Here is a 19,726-nt window from a genome sequence, read left to right on the forward strand (position 1 = left end):
TTTTCATTGCAAAGATACCACTGTGCTGTTGCAAGTGATGATGTATGCATTTCTGAAATTTCTTTTTGAGATTTTCCTTAGCCATGCAGTCTTTGTAGAGATTTAGTTTAAATTGTTTTTCTAAGAGGGCTGAAGAGAGGGACTTCTGAAAACTGTAACTTTTTTGCCTTAGAATAACATGAGTGAGATGTTGCTTGGGTTAGATAGCAGGAGATAGTCCAACTGAACTGGGTAATTGTTTTGCAGCACCCAAAGTTCTCCTGCTCCCACATAGTGCTGCTTTGGGAATGAAACAGAAGCTATCCTTATCAATACTTCTCAAAAACCAGGGTTGATGCTCATATATTGGACTTCAGGATATCTTCCTTTGTTCCTTAACTTAAGTAAGGCAGGCTCTGGATGAGAAACTTCTTGTAACTCTTTTATCTTTTTTCTTCCCCCCAGGTTGATCTCTATGTTTGCTTATTTTGTGGTAGAGGAAACAACGAGGATAAACTGCTGCTGTGTGATGGATGTGATGACAGCTATCACACCTTCTGCCTGATTCCTCCTCTTCCTGATGTACCCAAGGGTGACTGGAGGTGTCCCAAGTGTGTTGCTGAGGTACAGTTCAAGAGCTACTGAAGCTTTGTATGTGTACTTGTGTACCTGGAAAGCTGAGAAGAACAATTCAGCAATCCATCCATGTAGAATGCATAGTTTGTTTTGGAATATTGCCAAGATGAGCCTTGAGTTTTGGTTGATGAGCCATAAGGAGAGAGAAACGTTCCTTCTAGAGCTTGGGCATAACCTTTGTTTTTGATGTGGCTGTGTGACAGGTAAAAAATTGACCTTGGTACATTAAAAGCTGAAACTCAATTTGGTAATCTGGAAGTGTGAAATTAGGGGTGAGAAATAGGGTTATAATGGATGTTTCCACATAATGATGACACAATTTGTAAACTATGAAGTAAGTAAAGTATGAAATTTAGGCATAACACGGAGCTTTGAAAGACATTCTGGCATTGTTCAGAATGGCCTGTAGCAGAAAGTGGAAAAAACTAATTTAAAGTTCTGTTACAGCTATTTTAGATTTGGTTTAGTCTAAAAAAGGAACTGCTCAGGCTCTGAAAGTGGAAGCTAGTTGAATTTCATTACTCAAAAAAGAACTACCCAGTTCTGAGATGATCAACAGACAGCAAACATCACTTGATTGGTTTGATGTTTGACTTAAGGGAACAAATTTTGCAAGCTCAGATAGTTGGTATATGTAGGATTCAGAGGAAAAAGCTTACTGTTGGTAACTCTGTGATTACAAGAGTGGCTTTCACTCTTGGGGCTGTGTTGCCAGAGGAGCAGTTGAGCACACACATTTCTAGGCCCACTTCCCCCCCTGTGCCCTTCCTCAGTGCTGGCTGCTGCTGGTTCCTTCTGGTGATGTTTGCAGAGCTGTGCAGCCACAGGAGCTGGAGCAGCTCACTGCTCTGACCCTTCACTGAGAGCTGAGGTTGTCAGATGAACTCAGCAAATGCTGCTTAAAGAAAGGTGGAAATTCATAGCTACAGGCAAGGGGTGAGGTGAAACCCTCCCTTTGGGCTGCTGCTCAGAGAGTGGATCAACCTACTTCTTCATTTTCTTTTAATTTGGAGCAATAAAGAATTAGGAAACTGCAGCAATCTAATATGGAGTTAATTTAGAGACTATAGTAGTAAATGGAGTGGCTGCAGCAGTTCAAGAATGTGGAAACTCAAGAAATTTCATTATTGCTAGTAAAAACAGGAAGAGATGTTGCCCAACAAAAAAAACGCAGGCAGGGACAAACCCAGGAAAGATAAGGTGTCATATAATTTTTTACTAGCAAATGAGACAGAAAATATTTGAAAAGTTTTGGAAAGGCATTGAAGTAAGAGGTAAGAGAAAACACATGACTATAATGTGTACTGGAAAGCAAACAAGTAACAGCAAAAGGATGTTTGAAGTATTCACCAGTACTTTTTCCCTCAGTTTTTACTTTAGATGTTAATTGTGCACAGATCCTTAATGTAATTTTACAGCAGGGTACTGGAACAGAAACTGGGAAGAATGGGGTAAGGGCTCTTTATATGTATTTAGGTCAGCATTGTTTGACAGTGTTCACAGATGTTGGAGATTCTCTGTCTCAGGCTCCATTTGAGAACCACTTTGATACATGTTGGGAATAGTCTAAGGATAGTTCCTGGTGAAAAAAACCCCAAACTACTGATAAATTCCTTTCCAGTCTTGTTTCTTTGACTGAAAAGCTGAGTATTAGATATGTTGAACACAAAGATGATGTAAAATTGTCTTGTATATATAAACATAGTGTCAGTTCCAAAGGAGCTGAGAAGGACACACTAAAAATGAGTGGGGAGAGGAGCTGACATGTGCACCAGTATTTTTCATTTTCAGGATGAATGGGGATAGAACAGGGAAAGACTTGAAGATTTTCTGTCAGATGGGGCATGTCAGTTGTTGCCTGTGTTGCCCTGTTCTAATTTCCTTTTTCCTCTTCCCTATTATAAATTTTGACTGTCAAATCTATTGATGATTTGCTGACTTGATAAGACTGAAACACTTGGGGGGTTTTTCCTGTGCAGTTATTCTGCAGGTGCTTGATTCCAGTGTCTACAGAAATGTCCTGTGGCTGTCTAAGCATCTTGTGCACAGTCTTGTTCTGTGGCTGATGAAATGTAGCTTTGGAGAGGAAAGCAGAAGTGTGGAGCCCTGGGGTTCCAGGGTTAGATTAGCTTCTGTGCCGTTAATTCTGGCTGGTTTCCGTTGTGGTGTGACTGCCTGGGCTGGAAAACTCTCAAAGCTGGTAGCTCATTGTGCTGGGTAAGGACTCACATGGACACTAGGGCTTCTTGCTAAAAATGTAACTGTGTCAGAGTCTGCTGCAGGGAACAATATTTCTGTGTTCTGTCTCCTAGGAATGCAACAAACCCCGAGAGGCCTTTGGATTTGAACAAGCTGTCAGGGAATATACTCTCCAGAGCTTTGGTGAAATGGCTGATAACTTCAAGTCTGATTATTTCAACATGCCAGTCCATGTGAGTTTCAGCTTTTCTTGGGATTCCTTGTAAGGGAAAAAGAGAAGAGCTTTCAGCTGGTCTTGGATTTTTGCTAAGACATCTTAGCCTTGTTTAAAGAGGCACCATAAGCTTCAAACATGTAAACAAATTATTTAGCTTGCTTGCATCTGGTCTCATTTCAACTTCATTTCACCCTTTCCTCAAAATGGGCGGACAGCTTTTATTGCTTGTGTTGGAGTTTACTGTACTGGGCACACTCTAGTTAATGTTCTTGCCCTTTTTGATAAACTGGACTAAGGATCTTGCTCATTTGGCATAGGGGCTCTTTTCCTGCCCTCCCTGTGCCTTTTGGCTTGGTTTAGTTTGTCCAGAGGATAAATCTTTGTTTTTCTTCATCTTACAGTGTTTTCTTGTAGAGAAGTCAATAGACTGAATCTGTCTGATAATCACAGTGGGTTTTGGGTTTTTTGGTTTTTTTGTTATGCATCACAGCAGCATTTTTCAAACTAGAATTTCTGCTTTGGCCCAGTTCCACTGTCCTGTGGACTGCATTCAGCCCCTAAGTCTTTGTCCCCTCATGCTTCTTTGGTAATTTATGGGCGTTCTTGATGAAGCCTCTACCTTTTAAGGACTCCAGTTTATGAGACAACTCTGGGACATGGAACAAAGCTTATTTTAAGAATAAGCTGCATAAATGAATACATGTAAGAGTAATGATCAGTTATATGGAGATCAAACTCCTGAACACAGTTTTATATCTGGATTTCCTTACTGTTGTTCAGAAATCCTGGTCATTATCCTCTGAAATAGTTTGGAATTTGCATGCTGGTTTGTTCTTTGCTGCTTAATTTCTGCTGGCTGTCTCCTCTTCCCCCTGTGTTTTGCTGTATGTCTGCTGATTCCATCTTCTGTTTATTCCTTCTCTCTGAAACATTCCAGCCACTATGGAGGAATACAGACCAAAACTATGACTTTGAAGAGGTGGAGAGGAGAGGGGGAGTGACCTTGGTGTATGAAAATGCATGGCGAGTTAATAGTGATTTATTGCTTGAATGATAATTTCTGTTATCTGCACATACCATAACCTCTCTTCTGCTTTCAGATGGTTCCCACTGAGCTGGTAGAAAAAGAATTCTGGAGATTAGTGAGCAGCATAGAGGAAGATGTTATTGTGGAGTATGGGGCTGATATCTCATCCAAGGACTTTGGGAGTGGCTTCCCAGTGAAGGATGGCCGGCGAAAGCTGATGCCAGAGGAGGAGGTGAGGAACAGGATGTGCAAACTGACCCCATTCTTTGCTCTGTGTAAGAGTTCACATTTAGACTTTAGGTCAGAAATCATTGTGGGTTTTTTCATGAAGAAATTGTTTCAGGCTTTTACATTCCTTTTGAGCAGGGCATTAATCTGATATTTGAGGTTGTTTTCCATATCTGGTTGCTGGTAACCAAGGTCTGTTTCATGATTGAAGTCACACGTGTTTTCTATCACTTAATCTTAGCAGACAAAGATGTGCAAGTAGTTGCAGTTTGTCTGAGTATGAGGAGACTCTTTAATAATATTTTTTCTTTCTTGTTCCAAACCTTTTCATTATAGAGTTAGTTACAGAAACATAATTCTGTCCTCCTTAGGATGTACTTAATGAGTGAAACAAACAAATTTGATTTAGCTTGTTTCTGTGTACATACTGTAATAATGTAGATGTAGATACAGCAATCAATTATAAGAAGTTCTATCAAGTTCATCTGGTAAGTGTATTACCTATTTTCCCTCAGACCTTACTGTAGCAAAGCAGTTTTCTTGCTGCTTGTATGCTGAAATTCAGACAAAGTCAAGGTGTGGTTTCCTGATTACACAGCCCCAAATCAATTTATATTGCTCACTGGAAGATGTAATCCTGTTCACTATCATCTTCCACCTCTTCCTGCACCTTCCTGTGTGTACCTTTGTTGGCTATGCTGTGACTGTAGCTGCTTAGTGAGTCAGCACTGATACTTCTATTTGTATGAAGGTAGTCACTTAAAAAATTTCTTAACCAGATCACTTAAGTCTTCTGACTCACTGCAATGTCTTTGTAGTGTTAGAGCAGAGGAAGCAGCAGCAATGTTTGGCTGAGCTGAGGGGCTGGCCAGTCCTTTCAGCAGCTATGGGATATATCTAAAATCCCAATCCATCTGTGCTTACAACTTTTACAAAAGTGGAAAGTGGATTAATGCTAAAGCACAGTAGTGGGCTTTTAAGGCTGTCTGGATTATAGTTTTTTTTAACAAATTGTGTGTATTTGAAAGTAAAGGTGAGAGTGCTTAACAGGTAATGCTGTCCTCTCAAACATGAGTGTGAAGAAATTTCTTCCCTTGAGAAAACTTTCTAAAATAATCTGTACAGGAGATCAGCATCAAGTGCAGCATGGTAAAATGGGTGTTTTAAAAAAAGCTGAAATAGTAACATGAAATTCACTGTGTTGTGTACAATTTTAAGTTTTCCTGTATTACTGAAGACTTCTATCTTTAGGTCTTCTGCTGGCGTTGCTGGTATTTTGTTCTACCAGAAAACCTGCAGTCTTGTGATGGGGAAGAAACCAAAACCTGTGTGTGTCAGCCTTGAGCCAGAGAAGATGGGCTATGTTGAAATACTAGGACTATTACTAAAATCTTAGTGTGGTTATTTGATGACTAGGGTATTTAAGGAATTATTTCTGGCTTTGGTGTTCCATTGTTGCAGGAAATATCCCATTATCTACTATAGAAATGGATAAGTTGATGTTTTCATTTGTACTTTCCTTTTCTGCACTTGGTGTCCTTAACATTCTTCTGATGTGTTCAAATTTTCCTCTTTTGGCAGGATTATGCTCTCTCTGGTTGGAACTTGAACAACATGCCCATTCTGGAGCAGTCAGTCCTTGCTCACATCAATGCAGACATCTCTGGCATGAAGGTGCCCTGGCTGTATGTGGGGATGTGCTTCTCCTCCTTCTGCTGGCACATTGAGGACCACTGGAGCTATTCCATTAACTACCTGCACTGGTATGGGCTGTCCTTTGTGCATCTACCTTACACTGCCCTCTTGGCTTTAGGAAGTTTGTGGTTTTATTTCAAAGTGCCTCTGCACACTGAGGACATTGTAAATGCAAAGCTGGATGTGCAGAGTGGTCTGTGTTCTTAGCTGTGGCTGATGGAAGGTGAATACAGATGGTTTTTAAAGCATTGTAGTGGGTTCAAGGCAAAGCGTTCAATTAAGGCAAACCCAGGACAAGCAGATTAGATTAGATAATTAGATTCTCATTAACTGATGAAATATTCTGGTGTGGCCAACATTGCAGTGTCACCATAAAATTGTGCTTTACAGGATCCTATATTTTTAAGAAGTGTGTTTTTGTTCAGAACTGAGTTAAGAGTTCACTGGTTCCCTCCTTTATGATTTAAATTTGGGATGTGTGTGTGCTAGAAGCAGAGTCTGCTGTCTCATGGCTTCTAGAGGCATCAGAGTTACTGTTCAGCAGCAGATCCATGTAGGAAATACCCCTTATAAAGAGGAATTAGGAAGTAATTCTGCCTTTTGGGACACTCCTGGAAGTGTTGTGCTGTTCACCTTTTGTGTCTAAATAGAGGATTCGTGACAGATTACTGTGGGAATTGCAGTGTTCCCAGTGTGTCTGACATTGTCACACTGAGTGGAGCAGGGGGGAAGATGGAGAGGGAGCTGTGGGAAGCTTTGGAAAGGTTGCTGGACATGGGAGAGATGAGCTGATGGCCTTCAAACCATCAGCTCAGAAAAGCTGCACGTCTTTGACAAAGCACGTTCGCTAGCCAGGTCTGATGGGTGCCCATCGGGAATGCCCGCTCGGGAAGGGCATTACTGTTCCCGGTTGAGATGCTGTTGAGCTGCCCCATGTGTCCATCGGTCCGGCGGCAGTCCGTGTGTCCGTCTGGCGGCTCCGTGCCCGCTGCAGGGGCGGGCACTGCCGGCTGCTGCCAGCAGAGGGCACCGCAGCCCGCCGGGAATGCCGCTCCCGCCTCTCGGATAATGCACGTCCACAGGGCTGTGTGAGCAGATTCCTGCTTGTACTTGCTAAAATCGAGTAAAACAGATTTTAAACAGAAATCTCAGCTCTGTGGATGCTAGGGCTGGCAGTTAGTTTTGGTTAGAAAAGGACTGGAATAGTGCTTGATTGATTATTTGGTTAGTCTTGGTCCTGTTAGTCTTTTTGTTCCCTTGTACTTAACTAATCCAGGTTGTTTGGCATTTTTTGTCTTAATAGTCCAGTGGATCCCAAATTTTTAGTAATTAGTTAGGAATTAGAGAGATTGTATTTTACTCCACTGGCTCTTCTGTTGGTTTTAGGAATATAACTTCAAGCCTAACTGAATGGAGGAGTACCATGATCTTTCTTAGACTGTAGGTGTGACAGCCAAGGTTTTGTTTATTAAACCAAATTCCTTCTTCCTGAAGGAAAATAATTGCCTATTTTACCCTTTTGGGGAGCATGGTAAGTGACAATTCTCTTCCGTGTTAAGCTTGTCAAGGCAAATCTTCTGCCAAGTATGTTGAGAATTGTGTTGGATAACTGCTTTTTCAGGTTAGAGTAATACATGCTGAAGAAGATGCTTGTTGATTAAAGACCTTTTTTTAATCTAGGTGTAAAATGGCTCATGAGGCCAGTGCTGCTGGCTGTGAGGTGTGCTTTACAGCTGGGTGGCACCATCAGCTCCCTCTCTCCCTTGTGTTCATTCCTGTGCTTGTGTTTTGGTAGGGGAGAGCCCAAGACATGGTATGGTGTGCCCTCTCATGCAGCAGAGCAGCTGGAAGATGTGATGAAGGAATTGGCCCCTGAGCTGTTTGAGTCCCAGCCTGATCTCCTGCATCAGCTGGTCACTATTATGAACCCCAATGTGCTGATGGAACATGGTGTACCAGTGAGTAGCACACAAGCATTTTTTACATAAGTACTTCTATGTGCTCTCTTTTTCATTCTCTGCCAGATTTGTATAACAATGGTTTGGCATAACTCTGAAGAATTTTTATTTGCATATTCATTACTTATAGGGTGTTTTTAAAAGCTATTTTCTAGACTCTTCCCTGGACTAACCAGGAAATTTAAATTTTCTTATAACAGAAGTGAGTGTGCCAAGCTTCCTACATAAAATACCTTCCACAACAAGCATGTGCTGTGTATTACAGTTAATTTTTAATTTAAAAAATCCCCTCCCTTGTGTAACAGAAAGTTTGTCTGAAATGCCTTTAAAAACTCTTGACAGTAAAATACTTGTCTTGCATTCAGTAGAAATCTCAGCATTGCAAAATGCTTTTCTGACCAAACATAATTGACTGCAGACCTCTAAGCAGCAGTCACTATCATTTGCTTTTGTCTTAGGATAAATTGCTTCCCTGGCAAATACCCCAACAAAGCAAACCATAAACTTTTTTCCAGGAGCTTTTGCATTTTTTGGTACAACGGATTAAATGATGATCGAGAAACATCCCTTTTGGGATTCATAAAGACTGTTTTCAACTGTTGCTTATATATTCTGAAAAAAGCTGTAAATTGAGTATACATGTTCAGAAGGCAAAAACTATCCTTACCACTACTGGGATAGCTGTTACCTGTGGTGATCTATGGGTACAGAAAGTGTCGTTCAAACATCTTGTGCTTTTGTGTCTTCAGCTGTTGCATGTTATATATTTTTTCATTCCTTTATCCTCCCCTTTTTAGGTTTTCAGGACAAATCAGTGTGCTGGCGAGTTTGTTGTGACCTTTCCTCGTGCCTATCACTCTGGATTTAACCAGGGATATAACTTTGCTGAAGCTGTGAACTTCTGCACTGCTGACTGGGTCTGTTCTTTTGTATAAATTTGCTATGTGACTTCTGCAAGTGGTGTGTTAGTAACTTCACTACCTGAAAGCTCTTTTCAGTTAAACAGTGTATTTTATATTTATAGTTCTTGGGGTAGCAGTTAGAAACTGAAGGAAGTTTCATTATACAAAGTAATTCTAATTTTAGGAAACTTCAAACTGAAACTTTGAGCACGTTCTTCCTTTTTAATTACTGGTTAACCAAAAAGTGGCATCTCACAGTACCTTTAGCTGTGATACCACTTCCTGAATTTGATACAGGTCTGTGTCCTGTCTTGAAGTACTGTTGTCATTTGGATGTTGGAGATAGGCTTATAAGAGTCTTTGTTCCTCCTTTGTTCCAGTTCATTGTGCCTTTTAATCATATTAGTGCTGTTCTGATAGCTGTGCCACATCAGTGCATAGCTCATGTGGGTTGTTCAGGAAACTGTCAAAGGAGTGTTCTGTTACTATCCAGGGTTTACACTTGGAAGTTAGATAAACTAGAGATGAGATCCTATCTCTAGTTTTGTTTTTTAAACTACAAATGGAAATTGTAGCCCTTTTTCAGGGACTTTTATTCTTTTAGCAGAAAGCTTGTCTGCAGGACTGGCATTGTGTCAGGGCTCTTTTCTTTCCTCCAGCACTCATGATGGAATATGAGTGTAGCCTCTGAGAAAAACTGCACCAGCCATGTGAAATTTCCTTTGCTTACGTGAAATGTAACCAGAAATATGTGCAGCAAGTTAATTTAGCATCTTTTTGCTTCAGATGGCACAAAATGAGTGATACCAGTTTTGGTTAACTGCAGGAATCTTAGGGTTAAATGTCTATGTCCACCATAGTAATATCCAGAGGGGAATATATTCACCTTAGTGTGGACCAGATGACTTCTCTTTGGTGCCAGTTTCTTGCCACTGGAAGTAAAAAGAGCCTTAGGACAACTCTTAAACATTTGTCTCTACATTAAGTGCATAAGGTTATGGAAAATGCCCCTCCCCAGCATTGATACCCTCTCTGTCCTCATCTGTGACATGATTTAAGGTTGTTAGAATCTTATTGAATACAGGGGAATGATTGGCATCTGACTCCATTGATTCACAATGCTGAACAATTGCTTCATTAAACTGTATTACATTATACTGTATTATATTAAAGAGTACTAGAAGCATACCATATTATACTATACAAAGATACATACTAAAGGACAGCCTTGAGACAGCCAGGACACAGCTTTGACCCAATAGGCCAATTAATAAAAACAACCATCACCAGAATCCAATTAAGAACTCCCTTCAAGCGAACAATCTTCCTAACACATTCCACATGTGCAAAAACAACAGGAGCAGCAACTGGAGATAAGAATTGCTTTCTCTTCTGTCTGTGCTTCTCCAGGAAAAAACCTGAGAGAGAGAGAATTATCTCTCTGTTCAGAGAATGTGAATGCCACAGAATTTTCTATGTCCCATCAAAGACAGCTCTCGGGTTGTCTTTTCCCATTTTTTCTCCAAGGAAGGAGAATGGGAACTGAGAGATGATGTTTTTCCCCTGAATGATGATGATGATGTTTCTGTAGCTCCCCATTGGACGCCAGTGTGTGAGTCACTACCGGAGGCTGGGACGTCACTGTGTTTTCTCCCATGAAGAGCTGATCTTCAAGATGGCTGCAGATCCTGAGTGCCTGGATGTAGGGCTGGCTGCCATGGTCTGCAAGGAGATGACTCTGTTGATAGAGGAGGAGACACGCCTGAGGGAGTCTGTTGTACAGATGGTGAGTAATAAATCCTTGCAAAAGAACTTTCTGCTTCCCTCTCCCCCTGCTTGCATTAGAAATTTTGAGCAAGTGGCTAATTCTTCTTGTCAGGGAGTGTTGATGTCTGAGGAAGAGGTGTTTGAGCTGGTTCCAGATGATGAACGTCAGTGCACAGCCTGCAGAACCACGTGCTTCTTGTCAGCTCTGACGTGTTCCTGCAATCCTGAGCGCCTGGTGTGCTTGTACCATCCTTCTGATTTATGTCCCTGTCCCATGCAGAAGAAGTGTCTAAGGTACACAGGATATTTCTGTCCCTGCTTTTCTTCCATGTCCAATAGTTTGCTGTAGCCCAGTGGCCAAATACATTTGGTAACACTTTTTTTCTCCTTCATTTAAGGAGTATTTTTATCCACTTTGTTTCTTGGTTCCTAGGTGAACAAGTGTTGTACATGTGCGGTGTTTTTGGGGTCCCCTGTCGTGGGGAGGAAAGATGAATCTGACTCCATGTTCTTAGAAGGCTAATTTATCATTTTATGATATTATGTTAAAGAATACTATACTAAAACTATATTAAAGAATAGAGAAAGGATACTTACAGAAGGCTTAAAGATAATAATGAAAAACTTGTGACTCTTTCCTCAGAGTCTGACACAGCCTGACTGTGATTGGTCATTAAGCGAAAAACATTTAAGTCATTTGACCATCACATTTGGTTGTTTTGGTCATGACCATCACAATTGGTCATTAAGTCAAAACAATTCACATGTTGGATAAACAATCTCCAACCACATTCCAAAGCAGCAAAACACAGGAGAAGCAAATGAGATAAAATTGTTTTCATTTTTCTCTGAGGCTTCTCAGCTTCCCAGGAGAAGAATCTGTTGGGGGATAGAATATAAGAAAATAAATATAGTGTAGGAAGTAATCTTACCCCTAAGGAGTTGCAGCTGGGCCAATTATCAAAGATTAGGAATAGGCTTGACTTTAACAGGCCACAGCTGTAACCAGTGAGAAGAGTGCTATAAAAGAGTGGGGTGGCTGGTTGGGAAGGGAACTGGAGTCACTTGGCTGATGTGTGAAGAAGGAAGAGTCAGTGCTCTGAGGAGCAGCCCATGAGAAACACCAAGAAGGTATGGAACTTTTGTGATAAGGAGACAACAGTGTGGAACCCCTGCAATAAGGTGACAAGAAGAATCCTGGGCAAAGGATTTTTCAAAAAATATGGTAGTGACGTTCATGTTCTGTTTTTCTGGCCTTGCTGTAGCTGGAAAAACTCAATGTTATTAATATCCTGATTTCATGTGGGCATTAAACTTTTTCTGTCTTTTTCCATACCCTCAGGTACCGGTATCCACTAGAAGACCTTCCTTCTTTGTTGTATGGAGTGAAGGTTAGAGCACAGTCCTACGACACTTGGGTCAGTAGAGTTACAGAGGCTCTGTCTGCCAATCTCAACCACAAGAAAGGTCAGACTTCTGTCATTCTTAATAGGATTTCCTGAAACTCCTACATGTGTTCTGTGCTCTCATTAGCTTTGTGCATTTCAAATTGAACTATGCTGTTGGAATCTTGATTGAAAGCCATCGAAGCCATCTAAAATCTTTCTTTTTTGCATACAAATAATTTATGTGCTCTTTTTACAGATGTGATTGAGCTGAGAGTAATGTTGGAGGATGCTGAAGACAGGAAATACCCAGAGAACGATCTTTTCCGCAGGCTCCGAGATGCTGTGAAAGAAGCAGAGACCTGTGCTTCAGTAGCACAGCTGCTTCTGAGCAAAAAGCAAAAACACAGGTAGGACAAGCAGCTTTTCAGTACTTTCCATCTGCCTCTTTGTTACTTCATTCTACTTGGAAGAATTAAAAACCCTGAGGTTTTACTGTATGCTGCGTGCAATCTTCTCTCAGTGTTTCCTTAATGCTGTGACTCACTGAGAGTTAGGGAGGGGTGGAGGCAGATACAGTGGCACAAATGGCCCAAAGGGGGGCTTAGCTGCAATGTTACAAACATTCTGCTTTCAGCTGACTTATGTGCTGAAATGTGAAATCCTTTGGGGAAGTTGTATTTGATTGCTGATGAAATATTTTGCTGAACATGTGAGAGAATTGTAGGGAGAGACAGCTGGTCTGCTGCAGCCACTGCTCCTCATCACTGTCTGTTGGAGCCTGCAGGATTCTTTATTCCCCTCTGAGGTTTAGCTGGTGTGTAATTATATTTGATCATTAATCTCAATTTTACATTTACAACATTATGTAAGTCCATAGCATAAGATAGATTTTTTTTTTTTATTCTTTACTATTTCTGTAGTATTAAAATATAGATTCATTAGTAGGGAACAACTCTTCAGTATTTGAAATCTGTTGTACTTGTGAAGTTGTGCCTGCCAGTGATCTGTACACCAAGTATTTAATTTATGCAGTGTGTCACTTTTAAGTCTCTTACTCCATTCAGTGGGCTTGTTACACTTGCTTTGAGGGATATTTATTTAATGGAAATGTCTTTGCAGAACCTGTCTCACTGAATATCAGTCCTCTGTTGCAAGGTCAGTTTCAGCATTTCTCTGGCTACAAGAGAGAAAAAGCACTGGATAACAAGACTTCTGTTCAGGGCTTGTTGCTGTTACAGATCTCAGATTCTTTCAGTGCCTGGCGCATGAGACAACTTCCTGAGCTGCCTAAAGCAGACTTCATGGGGCTATATTCTTCTATTTGTGACAAACTCAGTTTGAAACTCACCTACACAATTGTACCTCTGAAGGGCAGGGTAAATGATCCTGAAGGGACTTGGGGGAATTGTATTAAATTTTATTTTCAGGATTTTGGAGTTCTTGTTGAGTTCAAATTACATTTTTCTTTTTGAGTTCTTAGGTGATTAAATGTTTTTGGTAACTTCTCAGTAATCCTGATAGATAATTTCTGTCACTGTGAATAGGATAATCATCTTATCTCTCACCTAATATTTAATTATGCCCATTTGTGCAGCAGAGTGAGCCAGGACAGTGGAAGGACACGGACCAAGCTGACAATGGAGGAGCTTAAAGCATTTGTGCAGCAGCTGTTCAGCTTGCCCTGTGTCATCAGCCAGGCCCGACAAGTCAAGGTAAGATTGCATCTGCTCCTCTGATTGTGTTGTGCCTTTGACTTTGTTCTGGTTTGTGGTAGTATGTTTTTTTAAACAGACAATTTGGCCTGGTGTAGAGGATGAAAAGCTTCTGATGTAAAACATGTGTGTACTTTTTCCAGGTGCCTGGTACAACAGGTGTTGTCAGATGTGATAGTGCTGCTAAACAAAGATAGAAGATCCCCTTCCCCTGTCACTGTCCAGACAGCCCAGTACTAAATCTCTGAACCAGTGACTCTTATTCCACCATCATTAGTGCTCCCTGTAGAGGTTCAATTTCTGGCTAAATCCTACCCTTTATTGTAGAAACCTCTGAGTGTTACCCTGGTGTGCTTTTTCAGGGCAGGAGGAGAGCAGTGCCACATTGTTATTCCATAAATACATCTCCGCCTTACTTTCCAGCTACAGCCTTCTTAATCTGTATGCATGACCTGCATTTCTTGCCCTTCATATATATCTTTGCACCTGTCTCTGGCTGAATCTAGACTAATAAGTAATCCAGATCATACTGATTCCCCTGGCTGCTATTACCATTTATCATTCTGGCACTCTGCATCATAGCAAGCGTTTTCAGCAGCAGTCTTCATTTGTTCTCTGTCACTGGTGATGAAATACTAAACAACGTTTCACCTACTAACCAACATGCAGAAAACTCCTTAAGAAACATCCTTAATAAAGATTTTTTGCTTAGAATAATGCTTCCTGAGATGTATGTTAATATTTATTAACCTGCATGCTGTGCTTGTACAGTTGTGTAGTACTGGAGGGTCTAAAATCCTGTGCATTACCATAGGTGCAGCTGCTGCTACATATCAAACATACAGTTCAAAAATAAGTTAGTTTTTTTTTAGAAGGCCTCTTTTCCATAAGTGTTTGTATGTCATGAAAGTTTATACAAAAACTTTTCCATGGTAGTTCAGTGTTGATAAGAGAGACTTTACATTGGAATTTCTTATTGTTTATGTAATATTGGTATTTTTTTTCTGAAAACAACTTCCTTCAGAAAAGCATAGGGCTCTAGTGTGCAAGTTTGCCAGGCTTGTTGATGCTGTCTTTGTCCTTCAAGGGTGTTCTTTACTAGTTTGCTGGCATCTAATAAAGTGGAAAGTGCTTTCTCATCCTCATATGATAGGTTTTACTTCACTTCTTTACACACACATTAGTATGTAATTACACATATTATTAGTATTAGTAAAAATACTAATATTTATTAATGAATGTTATCATCATCTATTAGGTAGACATGTAAAATTGTTCTCAGAAGGGCTTTTTTTTAAAATGTATTTAAAACTTGCTTCTAATTAAAACATAGTTCATAGATGAGAGGGCTGCAGGCATATAATTTACTCTTAAGTTTCAGCTTCTCTTTTTGTCTAATGCCTTCTCCCAGTTAGTCCATCTTCCCCCACCCCTCAGCATTAGGGAGGAATCTGGTTCTAGTTCAAGTACTCTGCCTATGCATGTGCATGCTCTTGAAGCCTCATTATAATCACTAGTCAATAAATAAATAATTATCATTTTTCTGATTACAAACTGTAGTCTTTTCATTTCTGAATGAAGTCAGATAATGATCATTTATGCCTAAGCACTCACTAGCTTGTAGCATGGCATTTGAATGCAATTATCCATCATGATGAATAGCAAAATAATTGTCATGTTGGATGATGAATATTTTCTAACACAAAAGGCATTGTAATTATTAAACTGTAACATTAATTTACTGTTGCCACTATGAAGCATTCAGAGTATGTTCCCTAAATCAAAATCTTTATGATGTAGATCTTGTTTTTTCTTATAAATGCCTTCTGATTTTCAGGCAGACATGAAAAGCAGTATCAGCCAAAAAAGGCATAAGCTAAGGGTTAGGAAATGCAGGGTTTGCTCATGGTTGTGCCATTGGCTTGCTGTCAGAAATGCCTGTCTTGCTGTCTTGTAACAGACTTGAGGGTGAATCCATGGAGTATCCTGCTTGAATGTCCTTGAATGAGTCTCCTGCAGAGATTCTTTCCTGTTTGCTGTCTTTGATTTTTTTTTTTTCATTGCAGTGCCAAAACATGAGGATGAGGACAACTGCAGCAGTGCAGTTGGATTTCTATGAAATTGTCTCCTTTAATAAGAGGGTTTTGCGTTTTCATTTCTTTCTTTAGTGCAATAAATCCCTGATGCTTAAAAGTGGTAGTCCTGCTTTAGGGAATATTACTTTCAGACTTCACTATTGTTATTTTTAGGACCTGTGGTATTCATGTTCTCACACATTTCTGGCTTGTTATTTCTCCTCAGCATGTTTTGTTCTGCTTTGTGTTGCTGTCATTACTGTAATGCCCCTGACACTATTGAAATGATGACCTGCTTGCAGAGGTCCCTCTTCTCCCCACTATTTTAAAATTATTATTGACTGAGCAGTGCTGAATATTGTTTTGTTGGGAGCTGTTGTCATTAGCAGTTGTACTATTTTAGGTGCAGAGTTTGATGCAACTGATGTGCCTAGGGCATGAAACATTAGGCCATCAAATAAGTTTAGATGGTCTGTTACTTAATTTTTGTCACACTTGATGGCTTATGACAGCTAGCTGGCATTGTGTGTAGAAGCTCAGACTGATGATGTGATGATCACATACAGATTCACAGCTGGCTGATCCCTCAGTTGCATTTTCTTTTGGATTCTGTGGTTGTTTTTCCCTAATTGATTTGTGCTGTATGTTACTTCAGAATCTGCTTGATGACGTGGAAGAGTTTCATGAGCGTGCTCAGGAAGCCATGATTGATGAGATCCCAGACTCTTCCAAGCTGCAGGAGTTGATAGACATGGGCTCTGGCCTTTATGTTGAACTTCCTGAGCTGCCAAGGTTGAAGCAGGAGCTGCAGCAGGCACGGTGGCTGGATGAGGTGAGGTCCACCCTCTTGGATCCCCAGAGAGTCACCCTGGATGTGATGAAGAAGCTGATTGACTCTGGTGTGGGCCTGGCACCACATCACGCTGTAGAAAAAGCCATGGCTGAGCTGCAGGAGCTGCTCACAGTCTCAGAGAGGTGGGAGGAGAAGGCCAAGGTCTGCCTGCAGGCCAGGTGAGTGTTCCTTACAAACTGTTCTTACAGGCCACACACTTTTGTGTCCCTCTTGTGAGGTGGGCCCTTGAAGCTGTAGTTGCCTTTCTTATTTTGTTGTTTTATTTTTTTTTTTTTAGCTTCCCAGCAGTTAGATTGTTCTAGAGTTGGATTTGAGATTGAATTGCAGAAATGTTGATTCCCTGTCATGTTGCACAGTGACAGGAGGATAAGGCTGTGTATGTTGCTGCTGCCCTTGCTATTCATCCCTCTCCACAAAGAGCTCTGACTAAGCTACCAACAAGAGACAGCTTTCCTGGTGGTTAGGGGTTGTGATTTTGTGCCATTCTAAGCTTGATTGTGGCAAGCCCATCAGCTTTCTCACCTCCTGTTACTTGGTAGCCTCCAAGCATAGAGCCATGGTGTCCTACCCTGCAGTGTAGTGGTTGAATTGCATCACCAGCTGTCAAATTTATGCCTTTAGATGACTGTTTCTTGAGAGAAGGCTGGAATTGGGTTTTTCTTGCTCTAGACCACGCCAGAGTATGATGGCTCTGGAGGGCATCGTGAACGAGGCCAAGAACATCCCTGCCTACCTGCCCAATGTGCTGGCACTGAAAGAAGCCCTGCAGAGAGCTAGAGACTGGACAGCCAAAGTGGAGGCCATTCAGGTAGGGGTCACAGCAGGGCCAGGGCCTGGAATCTTCTGCTTGCACTCTTTTATTTGGATGTGTCTTTTATTCCTAGCACCTCTACTCACAAAGGTGGTCTGAAGAGAAGCCTTGTTATGGCTCTTAAATGTGCTCACCAGAGCTCGTGTACTTGATTTTCTTTTTGTGCATTTGTTTCCCCACTGGCTATCCAATTTCTGTTTCCCTTTCTTTTATGTATTTCAGAGCAGATAGAAAAGCCAGCAAATTCATTATGATATGGTATTTGGTTTTGGAACCGTTCAGTATGCTGTCAGTGAAAATCTTTAGCTGCAGCAGAGGGTGCTCTCAGGTTTTCAGTTTTGGATCTGCCTGTGGAAATTTTGTTTTTATGGAAATTTGTTTTTTTAATGGCAATGGTGGCCAGGATTTTCTGAAAAAAGATGAATTAGTTCAGAAACCTCCCTTTCTGTTGGTCTACCCACATGATTTAGTTCCAAGTTCTGTTATATTTGTGGGTGCTGATGGCTGAACTAGAGCTGCTTATCTCATACCAGGTATTGTTGGGAGTTGAAATGAGAATCCCAATAGATTTCACATCAGCCCTTATACAACTCTTGCTGTTAAACAGACAGCATTTAGATTACTGTCTGGAAATGGAATATTGTCTTACTGCCTCAGCCAGCTGGCCATATCAAAATGACTGTTAAAATAAAAGCTGTATGAGAGAATTGTTTAAAATAACAGTAGATTGTCACTGCCTAAAACAGAGTTCCATAGGAAAGGAAAGGAGGGCAGTGTTTCAAAGTAGTGTATGGCTTGAAATTAGGCTGGCAGCTGATATAATGATGGAATTGTTGACTTGGAAAAATTTGTTTCACCCCAGAATGGGAGCAACTATGCCTACCTGGAGCAGCTGGAGAGCTTGTCTGCCAAGGGCCGCCCCATCCCGGTGCGCCTGGACGCGCTGCCCCAGCTCGAGTCCCAGGTGGCGGCAGCTCGCGCCTGGAGGGAGCGCACGGGAAGGACCTTCCTCAAGAAGAACTCCAGCTACAGCCTGCTACAGGTGAGCAGCACACACTTCCCTGTCTGAAGAAGGGAATAAGGGAAGGGAAGAACACACTGCTCTGTCAGAAATTGGTCATGATGGCCCTCAGTTGTCTGGAGGGAAGAGCTGGTTCAGTGACACTGGATTACAGATCCTTCTCAGAATATAATTTCAGCTGTTCTTGGGTAAAAAGAATGAAAAAGGTAGAAAGTGTGTTAGGTTAGTCCTGTTTTATCTACAGACAACCTCATCTCTTTCTTGTGAAAGAAGAGGGAAAGTAAAGCATTTTTTTTTGTCATTGAAGACACATAGACCTGAAATAGACACAGACCTGTCTCAAATTGATTAATGTTTTCACTTGCCTCACTGTTCACATGCTAAGAAAATAGATTAGGTATTTTATGAACTGTTTTAACTATAAAAACAATTTAGTCAGCTACTGTTTATTTCACTTCAGTGAATGTAGTGACTGTCCTTGTTTTAAAAAAATCAATCATGTGTTTGAAGATCTGTCATATCTACTTGACAGATTTCCCTTTTGTAAGGAAAACAGTTCCAGTTCAGCTGCATTCTCAGAGGCTTTATTTTTATTCTTATGTTGTTATTAATTCTTTGAAGTTTGTCTTCACTTTTAGTGTGATGTCCAAATCCAGACAGAATCCCCACTCTCTGACTTTCCCTAGTGCCATGTGAAGTGCAGTAGTTACATTTTGTGTCTCAAAGGGGGGGGTACTGGTGTTTAATGTTTTCCAGTGGGATTTTTCCTATTGCAACCACATCACACTCACTTCTCTTCACTTTGTGATACATTCTAGATATAGCTTTTTCTTTATATTCTTCTGCTTAAGTGATTATTTAATATGTTCTGGTTTTGCATCTTCCTAAATGTAGCAATTTGAGCTTTCCTATATTGAATTTAATTTGCTAGATTTTATATTTAAGTATGCATTCCAACTACTCATGGTGACTTAAAGCTTTATTCTTGTCCTTAAAAGTGCTTTTCAGCCTCTCATATCAATATTGAAAGGCTTATAGTGTACTTCTAGGGGTTTTTCAGGCACCAAATTGTTGATGTAAATATGAAATAATTTTTAAGACTTGATACAGTAAGGAAACTATAAATTTGTGTGGTGCCCCAATGAAGGAAGGAATGATGAATCTGACTCCATGTTCTCAGAAGGCTAATTTATTATGATACTCTATTATATTAACGAATACTGTACTAAACTATAATATACTGAAGAATACAGAAAAG

The 19,726-nt window shown here is 40.6% G+C and overlaps 1 protein-coding gene across 2 annotated transcripts in view; it reads left to right on the forward strand.

The window, feature by feature from the left end:
- KDM5A (lysine demethylase 5A) overlaps nt 1-19,726 on the forward strand; it is a 49,035-nt gene that overhangs the window by 15,377 nt on the left and 13,932 nt on the right. The window contains exons 8-21 of one of the 2 annotated variants that reach the window (XM_058022486.1): nt 445-603; nt 2,928-3,047; nt 4,132-4,290; nt 5,868-6,049; nt 7,777-7,939; nt 8,737-8,856; nt 10,433-10,627; nt 10,721-10,902; nt 11,951-12,075; nt 12,253-12,403; nt 13,594-13,708; nt 16,439-16,794; nt 17,306-17,444; nt 18,310-18,489. In XM_058022486.1, coding sequence (XP_057878469.1) covers nt 445-603; nt 2,928-3,047; nt 4,132-4,290; nt 5,868-6,049; nt 7,777-7,939; nt 8,737-8,856; nt 10,433-10,627; nt 10,721-10,902; nt 11,951-12,075; nt 12,253-12,403; nt 13,594-13,708; nt 16,439-16,794; nt 17,306-17,444; nt 18,310-18,489 — 2,346 coding nt within the window. Of the gene's footprint in view, nt 1-444; nt 604-2,927; nt 3,048-4,131; nt 4,291-5,867; nt 6,050-7,776; nt 7,940-8,736; nt 8,857-10,432; nt 10,628-10,720; nt 10,903-11,950; nt 12,076-12,252; nt 12,404-13,590; nt 13,709-16,438; nt 16,795-17,305; nt 17,445-18,309; nt 18,490-19,726 lie in introns of both variants that reach the window. The other variant, XM_058022485.1, reaches the window with a different exon arrangement.

Source organism: Melospiza georgiana, chromosome 4 (genome assembly GCF_028018845.1).
Source record: "Melospiza georgiana isolate bMelGeo1 chromosome 4, bMelGeo1.pri, whole genome shotgun sequence".
NCBI classification, from domain to species: domain Eukaryota; kingdom Metazoa; phylum Chordata; class Aves; order Passeriformes; family Passerellidae; genus Melospiza; species Melospiza georgiana.